A 20,987-nucleotide genomic window follows, 5' to 3' on the forward strand; every position below is an offset into this window, starting at 1 on the left:
GAGTTCACCTAGGAGAGTTGGAAAACCCTGATTCAAAACCAATGGTGTACATAGGCTCCAGTATCCTGAGGGAACAAATGGCGTATGAATCAATCGTTGGTCACTGGATACCATGGGAATGCATTTCCTTACGATGCTCCACTGCCTTGTAGATCAGATCTTCAGGTCGAAGGCTCGGTGTGTGGCCTCCTAAGAAAACCACCTGCTTCAGTTTGAGCACCTGAGCAGTATCGTAGCCCTCACACAAATCGAATGAGATTTGTGTGGCGCATATGTATGTGGTACCTCATTGTACCAATATTTATGTGTTTAAATAAATAAATTTTTACTTAATTTTCCTGGTTAGCTTTTTTTAGCGAGTTAGTTTTCTACGGGATTGGGTTGCTAACCCCATGCCTAACCCCCTCCTCCTTCATCCGGGCTTGGGACCGGCAACAGCCCCCGGAGGAGCTATAGGCTGAATTAGTCAGGCAATTCATTGGTTACACATTCAGAAATCTAATTTGTAGCCTCTTTTTATCTTAATGAATCTTCATTTCAATTTACATAATCTGCACAGAAAATAAACATTTAAGAGCTACTGATACTAACTGCAACACACTGACTAGAAGTTAAATATTCGTATTATTATCGGTCAGATTATGTTATAAATATGTACATAAAGAAGTGGGGATATACACAGAATTTCTGTTCAATTAAAAATCAGACTAACAAAATTTCATGTTTCTATCAATGTTCCAACTGATGAAAGTCACTAGAATATCCTATGTAAAAAACAACAACAGTAAATCAAACAACTACGAATATCCAAACACGTTTGATTTGCTGTTACTAAGGGGACTATACAGTTTCTAAGCAGTACACATCCTGTCAGATTTTATCTTTTATATACTACCACCACTAAATTAACTACTTCTATGAATCCGGTGTTGATCTTGTTGTGCTAACGAGGTATGGCAACTTGGACCGATGCATAAATGTGCCTGGTCCTACGTTGTAGCTGACTGACTGTCAGATTCTACATTGACTATGACTGACTGACTCACCATCTGTTCCAGTTAGTTGTAATTGTATGTCGTAAATCTACGGCATTAATTTTGTGTCATCTTATTTACTCGACTCACTAAGTCTGGTTTGCAGTTCCATGATCGTACCGCGGTATATCAAGTATCATCAGGTTTCACCGAACAGATCTAGTTTAGAATTTTAGACTTGGTCCTGAACGAATTTATTAAGTAGATATAATGATAATAAACATGATTCTAGTTACCCGCATATATTATTTTAAATTTGCCTAAATTATGAGTTTCCTTTTTGAGTGTTGTTTGTACATATTACTTATATCTTATGGCTTTCATTGTCATTTAGCCGTCACGTACTGATCATTTTATTGAATGAATGTATCTTAGGAAAATTCTGATCAACTCATTTCCATCATATAATCATGCCAGTTGTGAACAAGTATTAAAAATAGGATGATACTTGATAGCTCTTTCAACTAGTAAATTGTAAGTTCTAATCTAGGTGCCTTTGTTTCAAGACAACTGAGTTGTATCGTTAACCTGTACATATAACTAGCCTGTCTCAAAGTAGAACACACAAAACTATACTTGGTAAATGAGTTATATGAAAGAAATAGTAACTTTGACTGGATGCCAGCTCAGTGGTCTATCGGTTAAGGGCTCTGGCTCGAGACTGGTAGGCCCTGGGTTCGAATGTCGCGAGTGCGGGTTCGTGGGTGCGCACTGCCGAAGAGTCCCATAATAGGACGAAACGGCCGTCCAGTGCTTCCAAGTTTTCCATGGTGGTCTAGCTTCAATTGACTCATGCTTTCAACTATGAAAATACTAAATCTCCACAAAACCCCTTCTGATAACTTTAACACCGTAAATCCCTATTTTTATGTGGAGCTTTATGTACGTCTAACTACTTGCATAATGTAGAATATTGTTAATTGTATTCACTGAAATCTCACCAATATTATTTCTGTTCTAATTACTGATGCTATCCACTGCATCTCTGTGCTAATGTGGTATGGCAACTCGAACTGATGTACGTACGTATGAAGTTCTACGTTGTGACTGACTGACTTATTAAGTTTATAGTTTATTTAAATCACACTGTTGTTTTCATTTTTCTCCTAAAGTTGATCAGCATCCCATTTTGAATAATTCATGTCAAGATTTGTCACTTTTGAAACCTGGTGAAAATTTGGGAACAGTATTAGAGGATGATTTAAAATCTGCCCGTTTATTCATATCAAAACTGCAAGTAAGCACATTTCAATCGATATGTTTGTTCATTTATTCTTTCATAGGTTGATTTCCAATAAGTTCTGATGTCATTTCTTAGAGTCTTAAATATAACATATAGTTTCATAGGCATTGTAAGCAAAGATGGATAGCGACTAGCAGTAGAATCCAGGACGCGCGTTTCGTCCTATTTGGGACTCGTCAGCTGCAGTCCTAAACATCAATGGTAAGATTCAAACAAACAATACCATGTGAATTTAAACTTCACTACATTGCACAATCAAGTGGCTATCAGGACTCAGTAGCTGAGTGGATAACGCGATGGCGTTTGAAGCGAAAGGCACTGGGTTCGAGTCCCTGGGTGAACATCAACTCTGAGATGCAGGTACATCCAGCTGACGAGTCCCAAATAGGATGAAACGCGCGTCCGAGCGTCGAACTGGATTCCATTGCTAGCCACTATCCATCTTTGCTTATAATGCTTGTGAATTAAGGCTATATTGAGGCAATACGCACAGTATACACATATGCCAATTAGTAGTGTTACCTGTTTGCTCAAACTTCATTAAGTCAAGTAGAGTTTAAGTTTATGATCCAATGATTCGGTTTGTATTGTATAGAAACCCTTTTGTAGTAATAAAATTCATATAGTTGTTTGATTGCTTATCTATGTTTTTTACTTCTAATAAAACATTTAAATAACCAACAGAGGCCTAATGGTTATTTCGTTATTCAGTTTATCATGGACATTCGTTCACTTCTGAGACAAAAGGTAATACTCGCACCTTTTGTTCTCAAACACATTGCTATCATTAAGTATTATGTATTCTAATAGTTGACAATCTGAAGTGTCAGTCACTTCGTTATAAACACAATGATACTTACTTACTTAAACTATGACCAAATTTGTGTGTTTCGTTTGATTATACTTAACTCTCTCCGGATCACATCTGTTGATATATTTTATTAGACTTACTGACAGTAAATATTTTTTTATTATTATTTAAACATGTAAATATTGGTACAAGGGGACACCAGATACATGTGAGCCACACAAATCTCATTTGATTTGTGTGAGGGCTACGATACTGCCCAGGTGCCCAAACTGAAGCAGGTGGTTTTCTTAGGGGACCACACCCGGAGCCTTCGACCTGAAGGCCTGATCCACAAGGCAGTGGAGCATCGTGAGGAGATGCAGTCTCATGGTAGCCGGTGACCAACGATTGGTTCATACGCCATTTGTTCCTTTAGGATCCTGGAGCCCATGTGCACCATTGGTTTGGAATGAGGGTTTTCCAACTCCCCTAGGTGGACCATCCGTGTCCATTAACCCGGTTAAAGCACCGGACATTCGTTTTTCGTCCTCTCAATTTCGTAAACAACACCTGTGGCATGAGAAGACAGTGAGTAGGAATTCCCTGTCAGAGGCTATATACGCGTGGTCATGTGAGAGCATTTGGAGAGGGAGAGCGGACTATCCCCACTCTCGGCCGTACCAGAGCATTTGGAGGCTACAGTAAATAGCTATTTCACACATTGATTTATAAACAAATAACCTATATCCATCATAGTTCTCTAGGTGAATTTGGTTTACCGTACAGTGTATTTTCACACTCTAATTAGACATTCCAGTCTATATTGATTAGTACACATAAAAATACTTTCCAAGTTTTCCACAGAAAGCATTTTTTGCTTATTGCGATTCAACACAGGCTCACTCTCCTTCTAAAATTTAAAACTATTCTGTTCGTTTCTATCACAATTTTTTGTAAATCACACAGCAAATATTTTGTTAGTCTCCTAGTTTGCGTGTTCCCATCAAACCAATCGGTAGTTAAGGGATTCTTATTATTATTAATAATATTATTATTATCATTATCATTACCACTATTACGTCATCATATTTTCTGATTCCTATATATTTAAAAATTTTCCTTATCATGTAAATTTCCTTTTTCTTTCAGTCACAATTCGATGAAGAACTTGGTTCAGCTAGACAACTGCTTGAGGAAAAAACTAAACGTTTGTGTGAGCTTGAACAAATTATCAGTAATAGGCTATCCATAACTGAGGTAGGAATCCTGCATAAATCTTTTTAACATATAGAAAAGTTTCCTTTTTTGTTCTTAAATAAAGGATATCTTTGCTTTTTATCTCACCTATATTCATTTTCTGACAGACTACTGATGTCACTACTCAAACTGAAATGTCTTGTACAACAAGAACGACAACAACTAGTCTTAATGAATTGTTATCACCGGAATTATTGCCCGCCTTAACGGTTGATGCGTATAGTGCTGCGGCAGCAGCAGATCGAAGAGGTCTTTCAAACGAATTAGTTCGTTTACATGAAGAAATAGCTCAATCAAAAAGTTATGCTTGTGAATTAGAACAACGGTTAACTGAAATGGTGAGTTACTCGTTGACATTATATAAAATGTTTTCTAGCCTGGAGTGTAAGTCATGTGCAGGTGTGTAAGATACTTGCTCCATGTATTCTCACCTCTACTCAAGGACAATGTAATTATGAATGCAATTACTCCATTAAAAAGTAATTCAAACTGTGAAATCATAATGATCAGGATGTTTATTTCACATGTCGAATCGTTGATAACTAGTGTGCTTTGTCGGTTAAATATGAGATACGTTTTCATCGTAAAAATTCCATTTGCTACTTTAGTTGGGGTTAATTGTTAATTCACTATTAGGTGGAGACTTAGTAGCTAAAGCATTCGGCCTTCAGAGGTCCGAACTCCAACTCACCCATCCTAGTTTGGCGATTCGGTTATCACTAGCCTTCACATACAGTATGGCTCAAAAGTCTAGTACCTTAACGTTTACTTATTGAATGGGTCGCATTAATTTGTAGAAGTGTACTGTGGATTGTTTTCCACTACTATTATTTTTACTAACTACCACCTAGTGTCAATATTCCTGTCATGTGACCATCAATTTTATAATTGTTTCTTTCAGCTTGTAAAATCGATTATTTTAGGTTTCTAAGAAATTATTTTACATTGATTTTCTCTTTCACATTTCCTTCTGTTTTGACTGACTATGAAATAAATACTACAATCTACAGTTATATTCTGATCTCTTACGTTCTTTCTTGGCTAATACTTTTTTCATAGTTAAAATCATGAGTCAATTGAAGCTAGACCACCATTGAAAACCTGGAAGCACTGGACGGCCGTTTCGTCCTACTGTGGGACTCCTCAGCAGTGCGCATCCACGATCCCGCACTCACGAGATTTGAACCCAGGACCTACCAGTCTCGCGCCATAGCACTTAACCGATAGATCACTGAGCTGGCCGGCCTGCATCCAACGATGTTAATGTCTAACTTCAATGAGTTGATATCTCTACAACAGACTTGGTTGAACTCCACTGGTCACTACTTCCAGGTTTTCCATGGTAGTCTAGCTTCAATTGACTCCATGATCTCAACTTTATAAAATTACTAAAATCTCCACCAAACCCCTTCTGATAATGTTCATCTATTTCTTCAATAAGTTTGTTCAATATTTTACTTTATTTTTTTTATGGAATAAAAATATCATATTCAACTATTATCACTTCATGGACATACGTACACACATCGTGTCTTGCACATCATTACATAATCCATTACCGTTTTCATGGTTGTATTTTCCAAAATGTGACTATGCCAACTAGTGTACTAATAAGAAAACTACCTTAATGTAAACACAATTTCAGACAATTATATCATCAAATAGAAAATAGACATTTTTCTTTACTGAATTTCATTTACCTTATAAGATAGTAACCAGACACGCATATATGTATATATATACATGAAAAGTAGGTGTATACACATCACTTGAAGTAGTCTGGTATTAAGTTTTGTCAAAGAAACAGATTTATACATTACTGTTCGTCATGAAATAACTTTGGACACAATATCTAAATCTAAATATTTCGATATTTAAATACAGATTGGTTGACAAGTTGCTACTATTGCAATGAATGGCCTTGAAATCCAAATCGATAAGTATCTAGTCGTTGTTCTTATACAACAGTATTTCCGGTTCCCATAAGCATATGTGCAGTGGCCTGACTTAATGGTTAAAGCATTTGTCTTCCAGCCAGTCAACTCGAAACCCTACTTTACCTACTTTGGTTTAGGCAGTCGGGTAATATGACAAATCGTCATACATAAACGTGCAACTGAAAACCGAGTACTTAAATTTGTAATTGTTGATATAAGTAGCATTTCAGACTTATAAATAAAGTAACATTTAAGAAGAAAAATATCTTTTTAATACACGTACTGATAGTGTAGTGAACACGAACTCAGGTGGAGAAGACCATTTTATTATTTGGCACAATATTACAAAAATGTCTTCGTAAAATATGAAAAAAAATCATATGGTAAATGCTTCATTTGCACATCTCCCATCAGTTGTCTTTTACAAACTTCATCGTTCCTTCATTCCTGTTCTCTTCAAGTCGATCTTATCAACCTTCTGGTGCCAGGTATTCCACTTCTGATTGGTTTTACATAGTACTTATGTCTGTCGACGTAAGAAGTAGCACACACTACAATAGAACTATCGAAGCCTATTACCTTCAGTGGAAGAAAATTAAATAGATTGACGGGATTATGGATCTACCTCAAGTAACTTAATCCAACACTAACCAACTAGCGACTGGTGTCCTTAATCAGTTCTCTGTTATCAATGTAAAGTAGCTGCATAATTCAGGAGACTACATTACAATAGACGTGTTAATAGTCTCGCAATATAAAGTTATTTCCTATGTCTGTGTGAAGTTTTTCTACGAATAATAAGAAAGTATATGTACGTTATTTGAAAATATGTCATTCATAGCGTTATTTTGATTAAACATTGTCATGAAGACTTTAGTAATACAAGACTCGCGCAATGCATAGTTATGAATGAAAACATTTCAGAGTGCAACATAGGAATAGCCATTAATACTGATCGGACAGAGTTTTCTTCAATAAACTATATAAGAAAAACAAAAGCACGCTGGGAAAAGTAACATAGTTGCAACACCATGAGCGTTTCCAAATAAACAGTATAGCGAAGAGCGATTTCGGTCCAGGAACTTATAATACTTGTGATAATCTACAACCTTTTTCGAATCTGTAAATATCAGATTCTTAACTACTTTTTTCGATTGTTGAGTACCTACTCATTTAAGGTACAGTAATAATTGTTTCATCGTGTTAAACACAATATTTTTTGTTAATTAGCGATCCAACCTACTTCTATTCATTTGGATGTATATGTAGTATAACTTTCTTAATTTGCTACAGGAAGGTGAATTACACTCTACAAAAGATAAATTAATCTATCAAACTACTTTAAGTAACAGAAACCAAGAAAATTGGATTATGATAGAACAAGAATATCGTGAATTACAGCGTCAACATAGAATATTACAAAACAATTTACTGGCAAATGAAGAAGATCGTTCTCGTGGTGGTGCAATAATGACTGCAGAAAATAATGCTGAATTTGAAGCAGCACGTATGAATTATGAGAAAGAAATTGGCTTATTAAATGTAAGTTAAGTAAATCGACTTTCGTGTGTGTGTGTGTGTGTGCGTTTAATACATCCTGTTTTTGTGTTACAGTTTCATAATTTCAGACTCTAAACTAGTGTGTGCTAACGAGATATGGCAACTTGCACCGATGCATATGTGTGCCTGGTCCTACGTTGTAGCTGACTGACTGACTGTTCTCAGGCATGACTTTGTTCAGAACTTTATCCTGTGTCAGTTACTTCTCTGCCAACTGATAATTTGTGTTTTTAGTTTTCATATAGCATATTTGACTTGGAATGTATCGGGATTGTTTTCAATAGTGGAATCTAAGGCTTTAGTTTAAAACTCGTTAGCTAGATATCCGTGCACATAGTAATATTCGTTACAATCTACTCACAATTCATATTTGCCAATAGAGATTGATCGATTTCAGTTTTGACATTTATGCAAGTAATTTGTACGTCGATTTGTTAAACGCCATTAATTCACAAATCAAATTGCTGCCAATGTTCACTATTGATTAACTGGTAACCAAATCACTGTGAATGTAAGTATACGCTTATAACGTTTTATATAACTGAACCTCAGCGTTTCAACGACCAGGATGAATTTTTAAACTATCTAATCACTGAATTTGATGGTTCAACTTCAACTAATTCGTGATATTGAACCAGTCTAATTGTCATTTCTGTTTTAGGAAACGATAAAACTAAATTTAGATAAATTTATTATCAATTTCCTTTTTTTTTATAGTTGAAATCATGAGTGAATTGAAGCTAGACTATCGTGAAAAACCTGGAAGCACTGGACGACCGTTTCGTCCTATTATGGGACTCCTCAGCAGTGTGCATCCACGATCCCGCCTCGCAAGCGAGATTCGAACCCAGGACCTACCAGTCTCGAGTGAGAGCACTTAACCGATAGACAGACCACTGAGCCGACCGGCATCCAACAGTGTTAATGTCTAACTTCAATTATGAAAATACTGAAATCTTCACAAAAACCCCTTCTGATCTATAATCATATGCTCACTAGTGACTGACTTCAAGAGATATTTCACGGAGTTCTAGTGGGAAGCAGTGACCAGTGGAGTTCAACCACATCTGTTGTGAGATATCAACTCACTGAAGACAATTGGTGAACGGTTGCTCAAACTTCGTGGATTGGTTGAAGTTAGACATTAACACCGTTGGATGCCGGCCTGCTCGGTGGTCTAGAGGTTAAGTGCTCTGGCGCGAGACTGGTAGATCCTGGGTTGGAATCTCACGAATTCGGGATCGTGGATGCGCTCTGCTGAGGAGTTACAAAATAGGATGAAACGGCCGTCCAGTGCTTCCAGGTTTTCCATGGTGGTGTACTTCAATTGATTCATAATTTCAACTATGAACATTTTGTTTTTCACATAATGTGAACTCCAATTTTGTATATGACTGTGTTTAATTAAACTCGACACTAAATGATATAGCATCAGTATGTGATATATATATATATTGTGACACCTATCATTATTTGATGTATTTATATGATAATTTTATTGATAAAAATAACCGTTCCCATGACATATAGGTGTTTTGTGTAACATTCATTGGAGGAGTTTTGTTTTAGGGCATTCCTGTTACACTATATGAACTTGTTAATTAAAATAACCTGATCATTTCAATGTTTATTCAATAATAAATACTATTACATATATTTTATAAATCATGACACAATGGATCTGATAATTATGATATGTATATACATTATTTATATTTGATATCGTTATGGTTACTTGTTGTGTGATAGTATGAAGTGATTGGATTGTGACATAATATGGTTCAAAAATCAATCACAAATATGTATATATGGATACGTTCTTTACTTTTTTTTGTTCGTTTTGACTGTTACCACGAGTTGTTTTTCGTAAGATTCTCCGCTGTGTATCCTTCTGTTAGAGAATGTAAAATTCGACATGTATATTCGTCCCTAGTTGTTGTGCTTTTAATAACTGACGGAAAAAATGTTAAACGTGTGCCAATACACATCTACATAATGGACTTTGAACCATTTGCTTTTTGTGATTGCTAATGATACTGTCCATCTGTTCGAATTGAATAAAGCTAAATAGAGTTGAAACATGTAACTTAATAATTAAAAACTAACTGATTTGTCTAGATACAAGTTTGAGTATTATTTTACTTCTGAAATTTGGTTCTTTGACTTAAACATTTGTGCCACACAAAGTAGTTATAATGAATTTGTGCGTGGGTTGGGATACTGTTCAGGTGCCAAAATTAAAATATTTGGTTTTGTTAAGGGGTTACTCTCCGAGAAGTTGACCCATAGACCTTATCAAAATGGGAATGAACACAGCGTTAGAAGATGCAGTCATATGGTAGTCGGTGACTAACAACAAGTTCATACGCCATTTGTCCCCTCAGGATCCTGGAGTCCATGTGCACCGTTTATATGGACTCAGGGTTTTCTAGCTCCTGTAGGTGCATCTTCTGTACCTATAAACACGTCATAAGCTCTGATCAATCGCTTTTCGTCTCCTTAATTTTGTAGACAACACCCCTGCAACAACACAGTAATCAAGGGTTCCCTGGTAGTGAATGTGTACACGTGGTCATTTGAAGACGCTGGCAAAATGCAGAGTCTTCTGTTGGAACTCAGTAATAATGCCAGGATGTTTGGGATGCGTTTCTCCCCATCCAAATGTAAATTGTTACTCCAGGACTGGCCTGCGTCAACACCCGAACTAAGGATAGGGAGTGAAGTAGTCGAACGCGTCGACAACTTCACTTATCTTGGAAGTCTGATCAGCCCTAATGGGTTGGTGTCTGACGAAATATCAGCACGGATTCAAAAAGCTCGTTTGGCTTTTGCCAACTTACCTCACCTATGGCGTAGACGAGATATCCGTCTATCAATTAAGGGACGAGTATACTGCGCATCAGTTCGTTCTGTTCTACTTTACGGCTGCGAAACATGGCCATTAAGAGTAGAAGATACTCGTAGGTTACTAGTATTTGACCACAGATGCCTTAGAAATATTGCTCGCATCTGCTGGGATAACCGGGTAAGTAATAGTGAGGTTAGACGCAGGGTATTAGGGAACGATGGTAAATCAGTTGATGAGGTGATGAATTTTCATCGACTGAGATGGTTGGGCCATGTGTTACGTATGCCTGAACACCGATTACCACGACGCGCTATGATGACTAGTATTGGGGACGGTTGGAAGAGAGTTAGGGGCGGCCAAACCAAAGCATGGCATCAGAGCTTGAAGTCACTAACTTCTAGTCTGAGTCATGTTGGCAGATGCAAACTACTTGGTTGGGGTCCGCGTGACTATCGTAACCAATGGTTGGAGACTCTGTGTGACATGGCTCAGAATCGATCACAATGACGTAGGTGTATACACTCTTTATCTTCCCTTAAACCTTGAGACTAAAATTGCTTCATATCTCTCTTCCTTCCTGTACTATATTCTTATATACAACCTATAATTTATATACTACTACCAACACTAAATTAACTACTCTGAATCCGGTGTTCATCTAGTTGTCCTAACGAGGTATGGCAACTCGGACCGATGCATATATGTGCCTTGTCCTACGTTGTAGCTGACTGACTGACTGAGGTAACTGGATATTCACAATGACTACCGTACAAATGATTCATGTGTGCGATATTATTTGTACAACTAAAAGTAAGTGATGTAGTGTTGTGTTTGGCCTAATTAAAATACCCTTTCTGTAAAAATGTAAAATATGATTCTGATGACATCCATCAAATTAGACAGAATTGTGTTACATTTAATACCATTCCATTCAATTCAATTCAATAGATAGATAGATACATACATACATACATACACCTATAGAAACAAAAAAGGGTAATTTCTTGTTGTTCATCATATCCAATCTTACACGGGTAAGAAATGACAAATCAATCAATGATGAGAATGACAGTGATAGTGAATGTTCAAAATTAGGAATAATTAGTTAAATAGATGACAGGTTTTGATTTTCAAAAAAATGTGACGATCATTAAATTTGTGCAGTACAATGTATTAGATTGTTTGTTTATATGTGTGTATCGTATATGAATCGATTATATCATTTAAGTAATGAAGTTTAATGATTAGATACGATTAATTCAATTCGACTCTAATTAGAAACTAACCAGTTGCAGTACTAAACATCAATGGGAAGATTCAAATAAACAATACTAAGTGAATTTAAAACTTTACCCCATTACACAATCAAGTGACTATCAGGACTCAGTAGCTGAGTGGATAACGCGATGGCGTTTGAAGCGAAAGGTATTGGGTTCGAGTCCCACAGTGGACATCAACTCTGAGATGCAGGTACATCCAGCTGACGAGTCCCAAATAGGATGAAACGCGCGTCGAACTGGATTACATTGCTAGCCACTATCCATCTATGCTTACAATACTTATTAAGGAATTCAGTGTATAAACACAGATTTTTAATGGAGTTATTAATCTATGCTATCATCTCATAAATCATAGTTGTTACGATTATAACACTATACAGAGCATAAATTTAGTGTTCTATATTTTCTAACAGCTAATTTGGCTTATAATTATGAAGCTTCAATGAGCGAATGTCCGGTGCTTAAACCGGGTTGGTGATCACGGAAAGTTCACCTAGGAGAGTTGGAAAACCCTGATTCAAAATCAATAGTGCACATGGGCTCCAGGATCCTGAAGGAACAAATGGCATATGAATTGATCGTTGGTCACCGGCTGTCATGGGACTACATCTCCTTACGATGCTCCACTGCCTTGTGGATCAGATCTTTAGGTCAAAGGCTCAGAGTGTGGCCTCCTAAGTAAACCACCTGCTTCAGTTTGGGCACCTGGGCAATATCACAGCCTTCACACAAATCAAATAAGATTTGTGTGGCGCATATGTATCTGGTGCCCCTTTGTACCGATATTTATGTGTTTAAATAAATAATGTATCTATTAGGAGAAGTGCATTACTACATAAATACAGCATGTAGTAATTTAATGATGAAAACATTGGTTCTCAACCATCGGGATTACACGCTAAAACGGATGTTTACTTATTCAGACTATATTAACAGCTCTCACTATAAAAACTGTGGCTCAAAACCCATCAGGGTGGTTGTTATCATCTCATATACTTGAAGAGTATAGAGTTAGAACAGACAACTGAACTCAATAAGACGAGAATGTGACATGAATTACTAAAAGTCACAAACTGTGAATACAAGAGAATTTCTCAGGTGGTTACTTGGATATAGTCGAGATTTCTTACCAAACGTTTCATTTGCTTTTTTGTGGCTTTTTTGGATACCCTAAACTTTTATCAGTTGGTGTATGTATTCACGCCTTGAATCAGACTACTAAAGGTTGGATACATCTGGAATGGTAAAAAGCTATTACCCAAAAGACATTAGTGCGCTCATCATAAAGTGTTGAACCCAGAAATTCAACGAGATATTCAACTTCTCACCTGGAGGTCAAGGCTATCGAAATAAGAATATTACGAAGATGATCCCCTAACCCAGTGAATTCCATCAACTAAGTATCATAGTAAGATTATTTATCTTAAAAGTCAGAGTAATGAAAAAGCAAACTCAGATAGAACTGAACGACAAAATGACACAATTGATAGTATGCAATCACTGTAAAAAAGAAACTGAAATCCAATGAAAGGAAATGAACAAAATATAAACAAGATACAATAATAATAATAAATACCAGAAGATAAAGGGGAACTACTCCTTAAATTCTTCGAGATTGATGGCATAAACCCAACAGATTGTGAGTGATGTTGATGCATCGATTGACCATTATGTGATGCGTTAGTTTGCAAATTATTTGTTGTTAGCTTAGTATTCTGGCATCCTGTGGGGGGAAAAATGAACCCAATTAAAAGCAAAGATATACTATATTGTGCTCAGTAGTAACACATTGGTTAAAATATTAGAAATCACCAAAGAATGAATAATTCAGTAGAAAAAACAAACAAGCATTCGTGGTCCAAGACAAGTCTATTTGAATATATATACACTAACATGACGTTTTTTTAACTGATCCACCAAGTAAATGCTCATGCACTCAGCTTTAAATCACACTGTTGGTATGAGAGTTAATGATACAAACTATATAGATGTCCAAAACAAAGTAGGTTACAAACTCGAAACATGTAGGTTAATAGTGTTGATAATAGAAACACTGGAATATTAAACATTCAGTTTGAACATCATGTATCATCCAATTTGATTTGGGTAGTCTCTTGGTGTAATATAATTAATTATAGGGCACTATATACAGATTAATGTACTTCGATTCGAACCATACTGAACGTGAGGGTTAATGTTAATAATAATCAGCTACTCAGCCTAAATTAGGAGGAAGGAAGTTCGTATCTGAAACCATTAACCAAACCACTTTGGCTACGCTATCAGATCATAACGGTTTGTTTAATGTTGGTAATGTCATCCGTTTCGATATGAAAAGTGCTCACGAGAAATGAAAAACAATGAATTAATACTGCAATACACTAAACTAAATAATTCAATATTGAAACCATAGATTAGCTAAATAGCCCTTACTATACAAAACATCATAATGAAATAGAGGGAGATATGATTTCTTCTATGAGACTACAAACCAACTGCAAGGAAAAAAAATATAAAACACATGCACATATAAACTGATCAATGCAGATTGCTAACTGCATAAAGCGTACTAAGTTTCTTTCGAATGAAATTTTTTACGAAAACTGCATTCATCATCACCAACAATTATTTCGTAAGTATGTCTATATAAACTCTTATGTTGTTTGATATGATATGATAGCCCCCAAATGCTCTGGTACGGTCGAGAGTGGGGAGAGTACGCTTTTCCTCTTCAAATGCTCTCTCACATGGCCACGCGTATATAGCCTCTGACAGAGAAGTCCTACTCACTGCCTTTCCGTAGCATTACTGTTGTTTACGAAAGTGAGAGGACGAAAAGCGAATGTCCGGTGCTTCAACCGGATCGGTGGACATGGAGGGTCCACTTAGGGGGAGTTGGAAAACCCTCATTCCAAACCAATGGTGCACATGGGCTCCAGGATCCTGAAGGAACAAATGGCGTATGAGCCAACTGTTGGTCACCGGCTACCATAGGACTGCATCTCTTTACGATGCTCCATAGCCTTGTGGATCAGATCTTTAGGTCAAAGGCTCCGGGTGTGGTCTCCTAAGAAAACCACTTGCTTCAGTTTGGGCACCTGGGCAGTATCACATCCCTCACACAAATCAAATGAGATTTGTGTGGCGCATATTTATCTGGTGCTTCCTTGTACCGATATTTATGTGTTTAAATAAATAATAAAAATGATATGATCACTTAGTTAGTAGTCAATGTGAACAAACTGCTTGTTATGTTAAACAAACGAACAATGAGAAATGGAATTTTGTTAAATAGTATCTATATATTAACGAAATAAACAGTGTGAAAAATGTATGCATTCACATAATTGCCTTAAGCATAATGTCAACATTAAAACAGTGTAAATTGTTGTTATTACTGTTGTTATGGTTACACAGATACACAAAAATACATACACACACACACACACCAAGTTGACAATAGACAGTCAATACGTCAACAACTCTTGAAATAATCGTAATAATGACCATGAATCGTCAAAACGTTGGCAGTGTAAACAATGATAATATATACACAAATAGTTATATGATACGAAAAGCCTAGATGTGTATGACTTGATGACCTGAATACTCAATACTATTGATTAGCTGATGAAGGTTAAGAAAAATTCCATTTGAGTATTTGTTATTAACAAAACCTGAATCTGATTAATAGTTAATAACCAAAAAAGCCTAAAGAAAAGGAGAACCAGAACAATTATTGTCTTACGAGACATGAATATAACGACTGAGAACTAAACTCAATCATCAAGTTTGAACTTCATTTTTGTTTGAAGATTGACTTATAAAAAATAGATCAGAGGGGGTTTTGTGGAGAATTTAGTATTTTCACAGTTGAAATCATGAGTCAATTGAAGCTAGACCACCATCGAAAACCTGGAAGCACTGGGCGGCCGTTTCGTCTTATTATGAGGCTCCTCAGCAGTGCGCATCCACGATCCCGCTTTCCGAGATTCGAACCCAGGACCAACCAGTCTATTCATCATATGCAAAACTGTCAGTCAGCTACAACGTAGGACCAGGCACATATATGCATCTGTCCAAGTTGTCATACCTTGTTAGAACAAGATCAACACCGGATTCACAGAAGTAGTTCATTTAGTGGTGGTAGTATATAAAAGATAGGTTGTATATAAGGATATAGTATAGGAAGAAAGAAAATTATTAAGCAATTGTAATCTTAAGGTTTGAGGGAAGATTAAGAGTGTATACACCTACGTCATTGTGATCGATTCTGAGCCATGTCACCTAGAGTCTCCAACCATTGGTTACGATAGTCACGCGGACCCCAACCAGGTAGTCTGCACCTGCCAACATGGCTCAGATTAGAAGTTAGTGATGCAAAACTGTACACAACAGACTACACTTTAGGACTTTTTACAGAAATAAAGACATTACTGAACTTTGTAGCAATACATTTCCGAGTGTTCGTACAGTGTGAAATCAATGAATCTATCAAATATTTTACTAAACAAGAAAGCTATAATAAACATCTCAGCAAACACCAACCAATGAAATCGTATATATAAATTTCAAACTTATCACGACAGTATACTAGAATTGCCCCCAAATGCCCTGGTACGGTCGAGAGTGGGGAGAGTCTGCTCTCCCTCTCCAAATGCTCTCATATGGCCACGCGAATATATAGCCTCTGCCACAGAAGTCCTACTCACTGCCTTCTCGTGCCATTACCCTTGTTTACGAAATTGAGAGGACGAAAAGCGAATGTTCACAGCTTTAACCGGGTTGGTGGACATGGAGGGTCCACCTAGGGGAGTTGGAAAACCCTCATTCCAAACCAATGGTGCACATGGGCTCCAGTATCCTGAAGGAACAAATGGCGTATGAACTAATCGTTGGTCACCGGCTACCATGAGACTGCATCTCCTCACGATGCTCCATAGCCTTGTGGATCAGACCTTTAGGTCAAAGGCTCCGGGTGTAGCCCCCTAAGAAAACCACCTGTTTCAGTCTGGGCACCTGAGCAGTATCACATCCCTCACACAAATCAAATGAGATTTGTGTGGCGCATATTTATCTGGTGCTTCCTTGTACCAATATTTATGTGTTTAAATAAATAAATAAATAAGTATACTAGAATTAATTGTTTTGAATAGCCGTACAGGGTGTAATAAATAAAACATATCACAAGGGATAGGCTTAAAAAACAATCTGAATATTAAAACTAACCTGAATCAACAGGTTGAGATACCGGAGAAACTTGACTTAAATCTGTGTAAGCTGAAGAATCAGCATCAGTATCTTGCTCCCTTTGTTCAATATCATCACCATTTTCATCAACAAGCTCGTAATTAAAACCATGTAACTGAAATTGATTCTTTGGTATCATTAAAGGAGTATTTTTCAAAGCATGTTGATTATTATGAACATCCATCAGATCGGGATACACGCCTACAGATGAAGGATTAACTTGTGTGGAGGATTGATGCTAATAAAAGATGACCGATGAAAGAAATGTAAGAAAAATGAGTAGATCTTAGTGAATAAATTTACTGAACTTCATTTTCATTTGATGTGATATTATACAGAAGAACTGTGAGAAATCACTCAACTTATCGAATTTAAATTAGAAGTAGACGAAAGTGAACCGATAGCTCAGTTGTTAAAGCGGTCGACTTTTAGTCACTAAGTTACAGGTTTGCATCCTGAAACACCTAAGTCGGTTTGGACAACCAAATATCATTCGTCCTTAACATTTAGTGTGGCTCGCAGCCAATTATACAACCCAGTAAGCGATGGGCTATATACATATATACAAAATAATGAATGATGGTAGTTAACAATACGAGAGACGGGGCTTTGATGTATGTGAATGAACACATAACTTGAACAAACCTTTCTGATAACAATGAGAAACATAGGAATTGAAATAATAGATCCAAGGATTACATGACTCACAGACAGGGTATACTTTGTTCACCTTACTCAATAAGATTTAAACACAACGATGTCTAGTATATAAAAGTCATGCATCTTAAATATGAAAAAAGATGTCAATATTAGCATGCAATTCTAGGGTGGGAAGCTATCTTTATATTTTCGGTAAAATAGGAAGTATGATATAAACTAAAAACTGAAAAGCCTACGCTAATTATACGTTTACCACATGCATATATGTATACATGTACAGAAGATTAAGGGAATCACAGTTCTTGGACGTACTTCAGAATTCTCTTCTTCCTCTGATAAGATCTGTACAAGATCAAATTAAACAAGTTCATAAAAGAAATGAAAAGAATTTTCTACAATATTAAACGATATTGACAAAACGAACACAGAAACTGATTGCATGTGTACAGTAGACAAAAACTCATGAAAAGAGAATGGACAAAGTTGGAGAAATTAGGAAATTTGGTGATCTCTGTTAATCAGTACTCTTTCATACATGTCAAATATATCACTCACAAATGAAACTAATTGAAAAGAGATAACAAGGTGATTCATTTAGTCATTCAGGAGTGTAGAACCTGACACATATATAGGTTGGTTTAAGCAGCCAAACCATATCAGCACAACAAGATAAAAGTTATCAGAGTAATAGGAAGAACAGTATCAGTGCTTTTAGAAAAGATTGGGCTTAGACAGAGATTCAGGAAGAATGAATTTGGTGGAATAAACAGTATCAGGTAATTTTGAAACTTAATATCTAGAAGAAGGTCAAGCGTTAATGCATTTGAATCAAGGTAGTCAGTCAGTCACAACGTAGAACTTCGTATGTACGTACATCAGTTCGAGTTGCCATACCACATTAGCACAGAGATGCAGTTGTCGATTCAAATCCCATAGTGGTAGAAGTAGTAAGAGTATAAGCAGTAATCGAAAAGAGATTATGGTTTGAAGATGTTATTCAAAGAGAATAATCCAGTGAAATAAATTTGGAAAGAGAAAAAAGATAGTTGAATCAAGGTAACTGATTATGAGTTGTATCACATAAAGTTTCTAATCGCTAATCACAGTTATTGTGATCGAATATTAGAATATGAAAATTTTAAGGTAGCTAGAACATAAAATACTAAGTTTTACCTGATTAAATTGTTCACGCAATCGAATAGCAAACTCTTCCAATTCTTGTGTTCTAGAAGCCAATCGATCTAACTGTTTTGAATCTGTACGTAATTTTGAATGACGTTTTTTACACTTTACATATCTTGACTCTTCAGTATTAGGATGATTATATTCTGGTTTACAGGACTCATCGTTTATGCGATCATTTACAATGCACGAATAATCACGATGATAGTGATGATTTAATTTATTCTTAACTTCATGTGGATATACTGATGATCGAATTTGATGTGATGGTGAAAAATTGACATCAACATGATCATGATCGCTATCTTCCCAATCTTCAAGTGAATCGCTAAGGCATCTTTGACTGACTTTATAACCCTTTGAATACAAGCCATTACTATTATAAATACCATTATTATTATTACCATTAGGCATTGAAGAGGGTAAATGTAGATTTGATAAGATAATCGGTGCACTTTTTCTAATATGATTTGAATATTCAACTGATTTAGATTCAGAATTTTGTTTCAATGAGTCGACCAAAATTCTAGTCGTTTCTAGTTCACGTTGTAAGTCAGAATTACGTTCAGCTACACGAGCACGTTCTGCTTCTAGACGACGACATTCAAATGTTGTCTCCAGTAGTTGTTGCTGGAGAAGGGAAGCGAAAAAATAGAATTCCAGGAAAAATTTACGTCGAAACCATAAAACTTCTTTTTTATTATAGTGAAAAATGATAAGAAGTGGTTGAATTATAGTTCAATATTTAGAGTTATTGATTAGTGAAATATGAACTTTCGGCGAGACTATAATTTATGGACGAGCCAATCAGAAGCGTTTGAGGGATTTCAAGGTCACGGCGCCAATTTCAGTATGTGACGCTCATGTACGATCGGTTCACAGAGGATTTTAGAGAAGGCTTGACAATTAAGCGGCTACAACAAATGAAACTACTAAGAAGTTCCTGTATTTTTAATTACGAGTATTAAATGACTTGTAGACCTTGTGCAGACTACCGTGATGTTGTCCTTCGATGTAATATATGTTGAAGGAAGATGTTTGCTAGAATAAGAACCTTTATCGCTTGATCCAGATTGACACTAAGGCATATTATAGTAATTGCCGCAAACTGTATAATAAAAGCACCAGTAACATTGGCTACAATATTCACAGATGTTACTGAAGCTTTGGCTTTTCAGTGGCATGAGTATTGTAGGGACGTATCCATAATAAAAATGATAAACTTACACAACTGGAGTGCACAAACAATAATGAAGCTACATGGTCGAGGCTGAAAGGTTTTTTTTTACCTTATTATGGTTCCAGAGACCAACTATTATGGAGCCATATGAATGAGTTCTTCTACCTTATGCATTACGATTTTGGAATCTTTGAACTTTTTTCTAACCTTGCTAAGTTTTTAGACCATATAAAAGAAGTGTATCCACTTTAATTATTTGGTTTTGTATAATATGTTTTTACTCTATACTGACTGTATACTGATTGGCTAACATTTCTTAAGGTCACTTAAGACTGGTTTAAAGGTCGTCCATAAATTATAGTCTCGCCAACTTTCTACTCTACATATTTATTCATTCTGCTGAGTGATTGGGAGAACGTTATTCGAGAATCCACTATATTATTGAACCAATTAGCACATATTATTTTGTCACTATATTGTAATTACAGAAAGCTTAGAAATGTACATAGAATATTGTTTCAATATATTAATTCTTTACAATCACAGATTAGGTTTTACATTCTGATGTTTCATAGTTCAGTGAGATAAAAGATTTCGCCGGTTGTACTCGTATCGTTTGCTGATTCGTGTATTATTAATATACACTACTTCCAATAATCGTACTGAAGTTCGCTGAATTTTGTTGTCCCTAAATGCTCCGGCACGGCTGAGGACGAGAAGAGTTTTCTATCCTTCTTCAAATGCTCTCTCAAATGACCACGTCAGT

General features: G+C 36.2%; 1 protein-coding gene and 2 non-coding genes across 4 annotated transcripts in view; all 3 read left to right on the forward strand.

Moving 5' to 3' along the window:
* Positions 1-20,987, forward strand: part of Smp_150970.1 (putative rab6-interacting protein 2 (ERC protein 1)) — a gene marked incomplete at its 3' end in the record, with an annotated part of 47,051 nt that overhangs the window by 11,141 nt on the left and 14,923 nt on the right. For both annotated transcript variants that reach the window (XM_018797497.1, XM_018797499.1), the window contains exons 10-13: positions 2,147-2,271; positions 4,217-4,324; positions 4,432-4,662; positions 7,555-7,803. In XM_018797497.1, the coding sequence (XP_018652533.1) occupies positions 2,147-2,271; positions 4,217-4,324; positions 4,432-4,662; positions 7,555-7,803 (713 nt within the window). The remainder of the gene's footprint in view (positions 1-2,146; positions 2,272-4,216; positions 4,325-4,431; positions 4,663-7,554; positions 7,804-20,987) is intronic.
* Positions 2,555-2,623, forward strand: Smp_tRNA_00171_Pseudo_TTG.1.1. The gene has a single exon. It is a non-coding gene (tRNA).
* On the forward strand, positions 12,051-12,122 carry Smp_tRNA_02296_Pseudo_TTG.1.1. Its single transcript has one exon. It is a non-coding gene (tRNA).

Source organism: Schistosoma mansoni, chromosome 4 (genome assembly GCF_000237925.1).
Source record: "Schistosoma mansoni strain Puerto Rico chromosome 4, complete genome".
In the NCBI taxonomy this organism is placed as follows: Eukaryota; Metazoa; Platyhelminthes; class Trematoda; order Strigeidida; family Schistosomatidae; genus Schistosoma; species Schistosoma mansoni.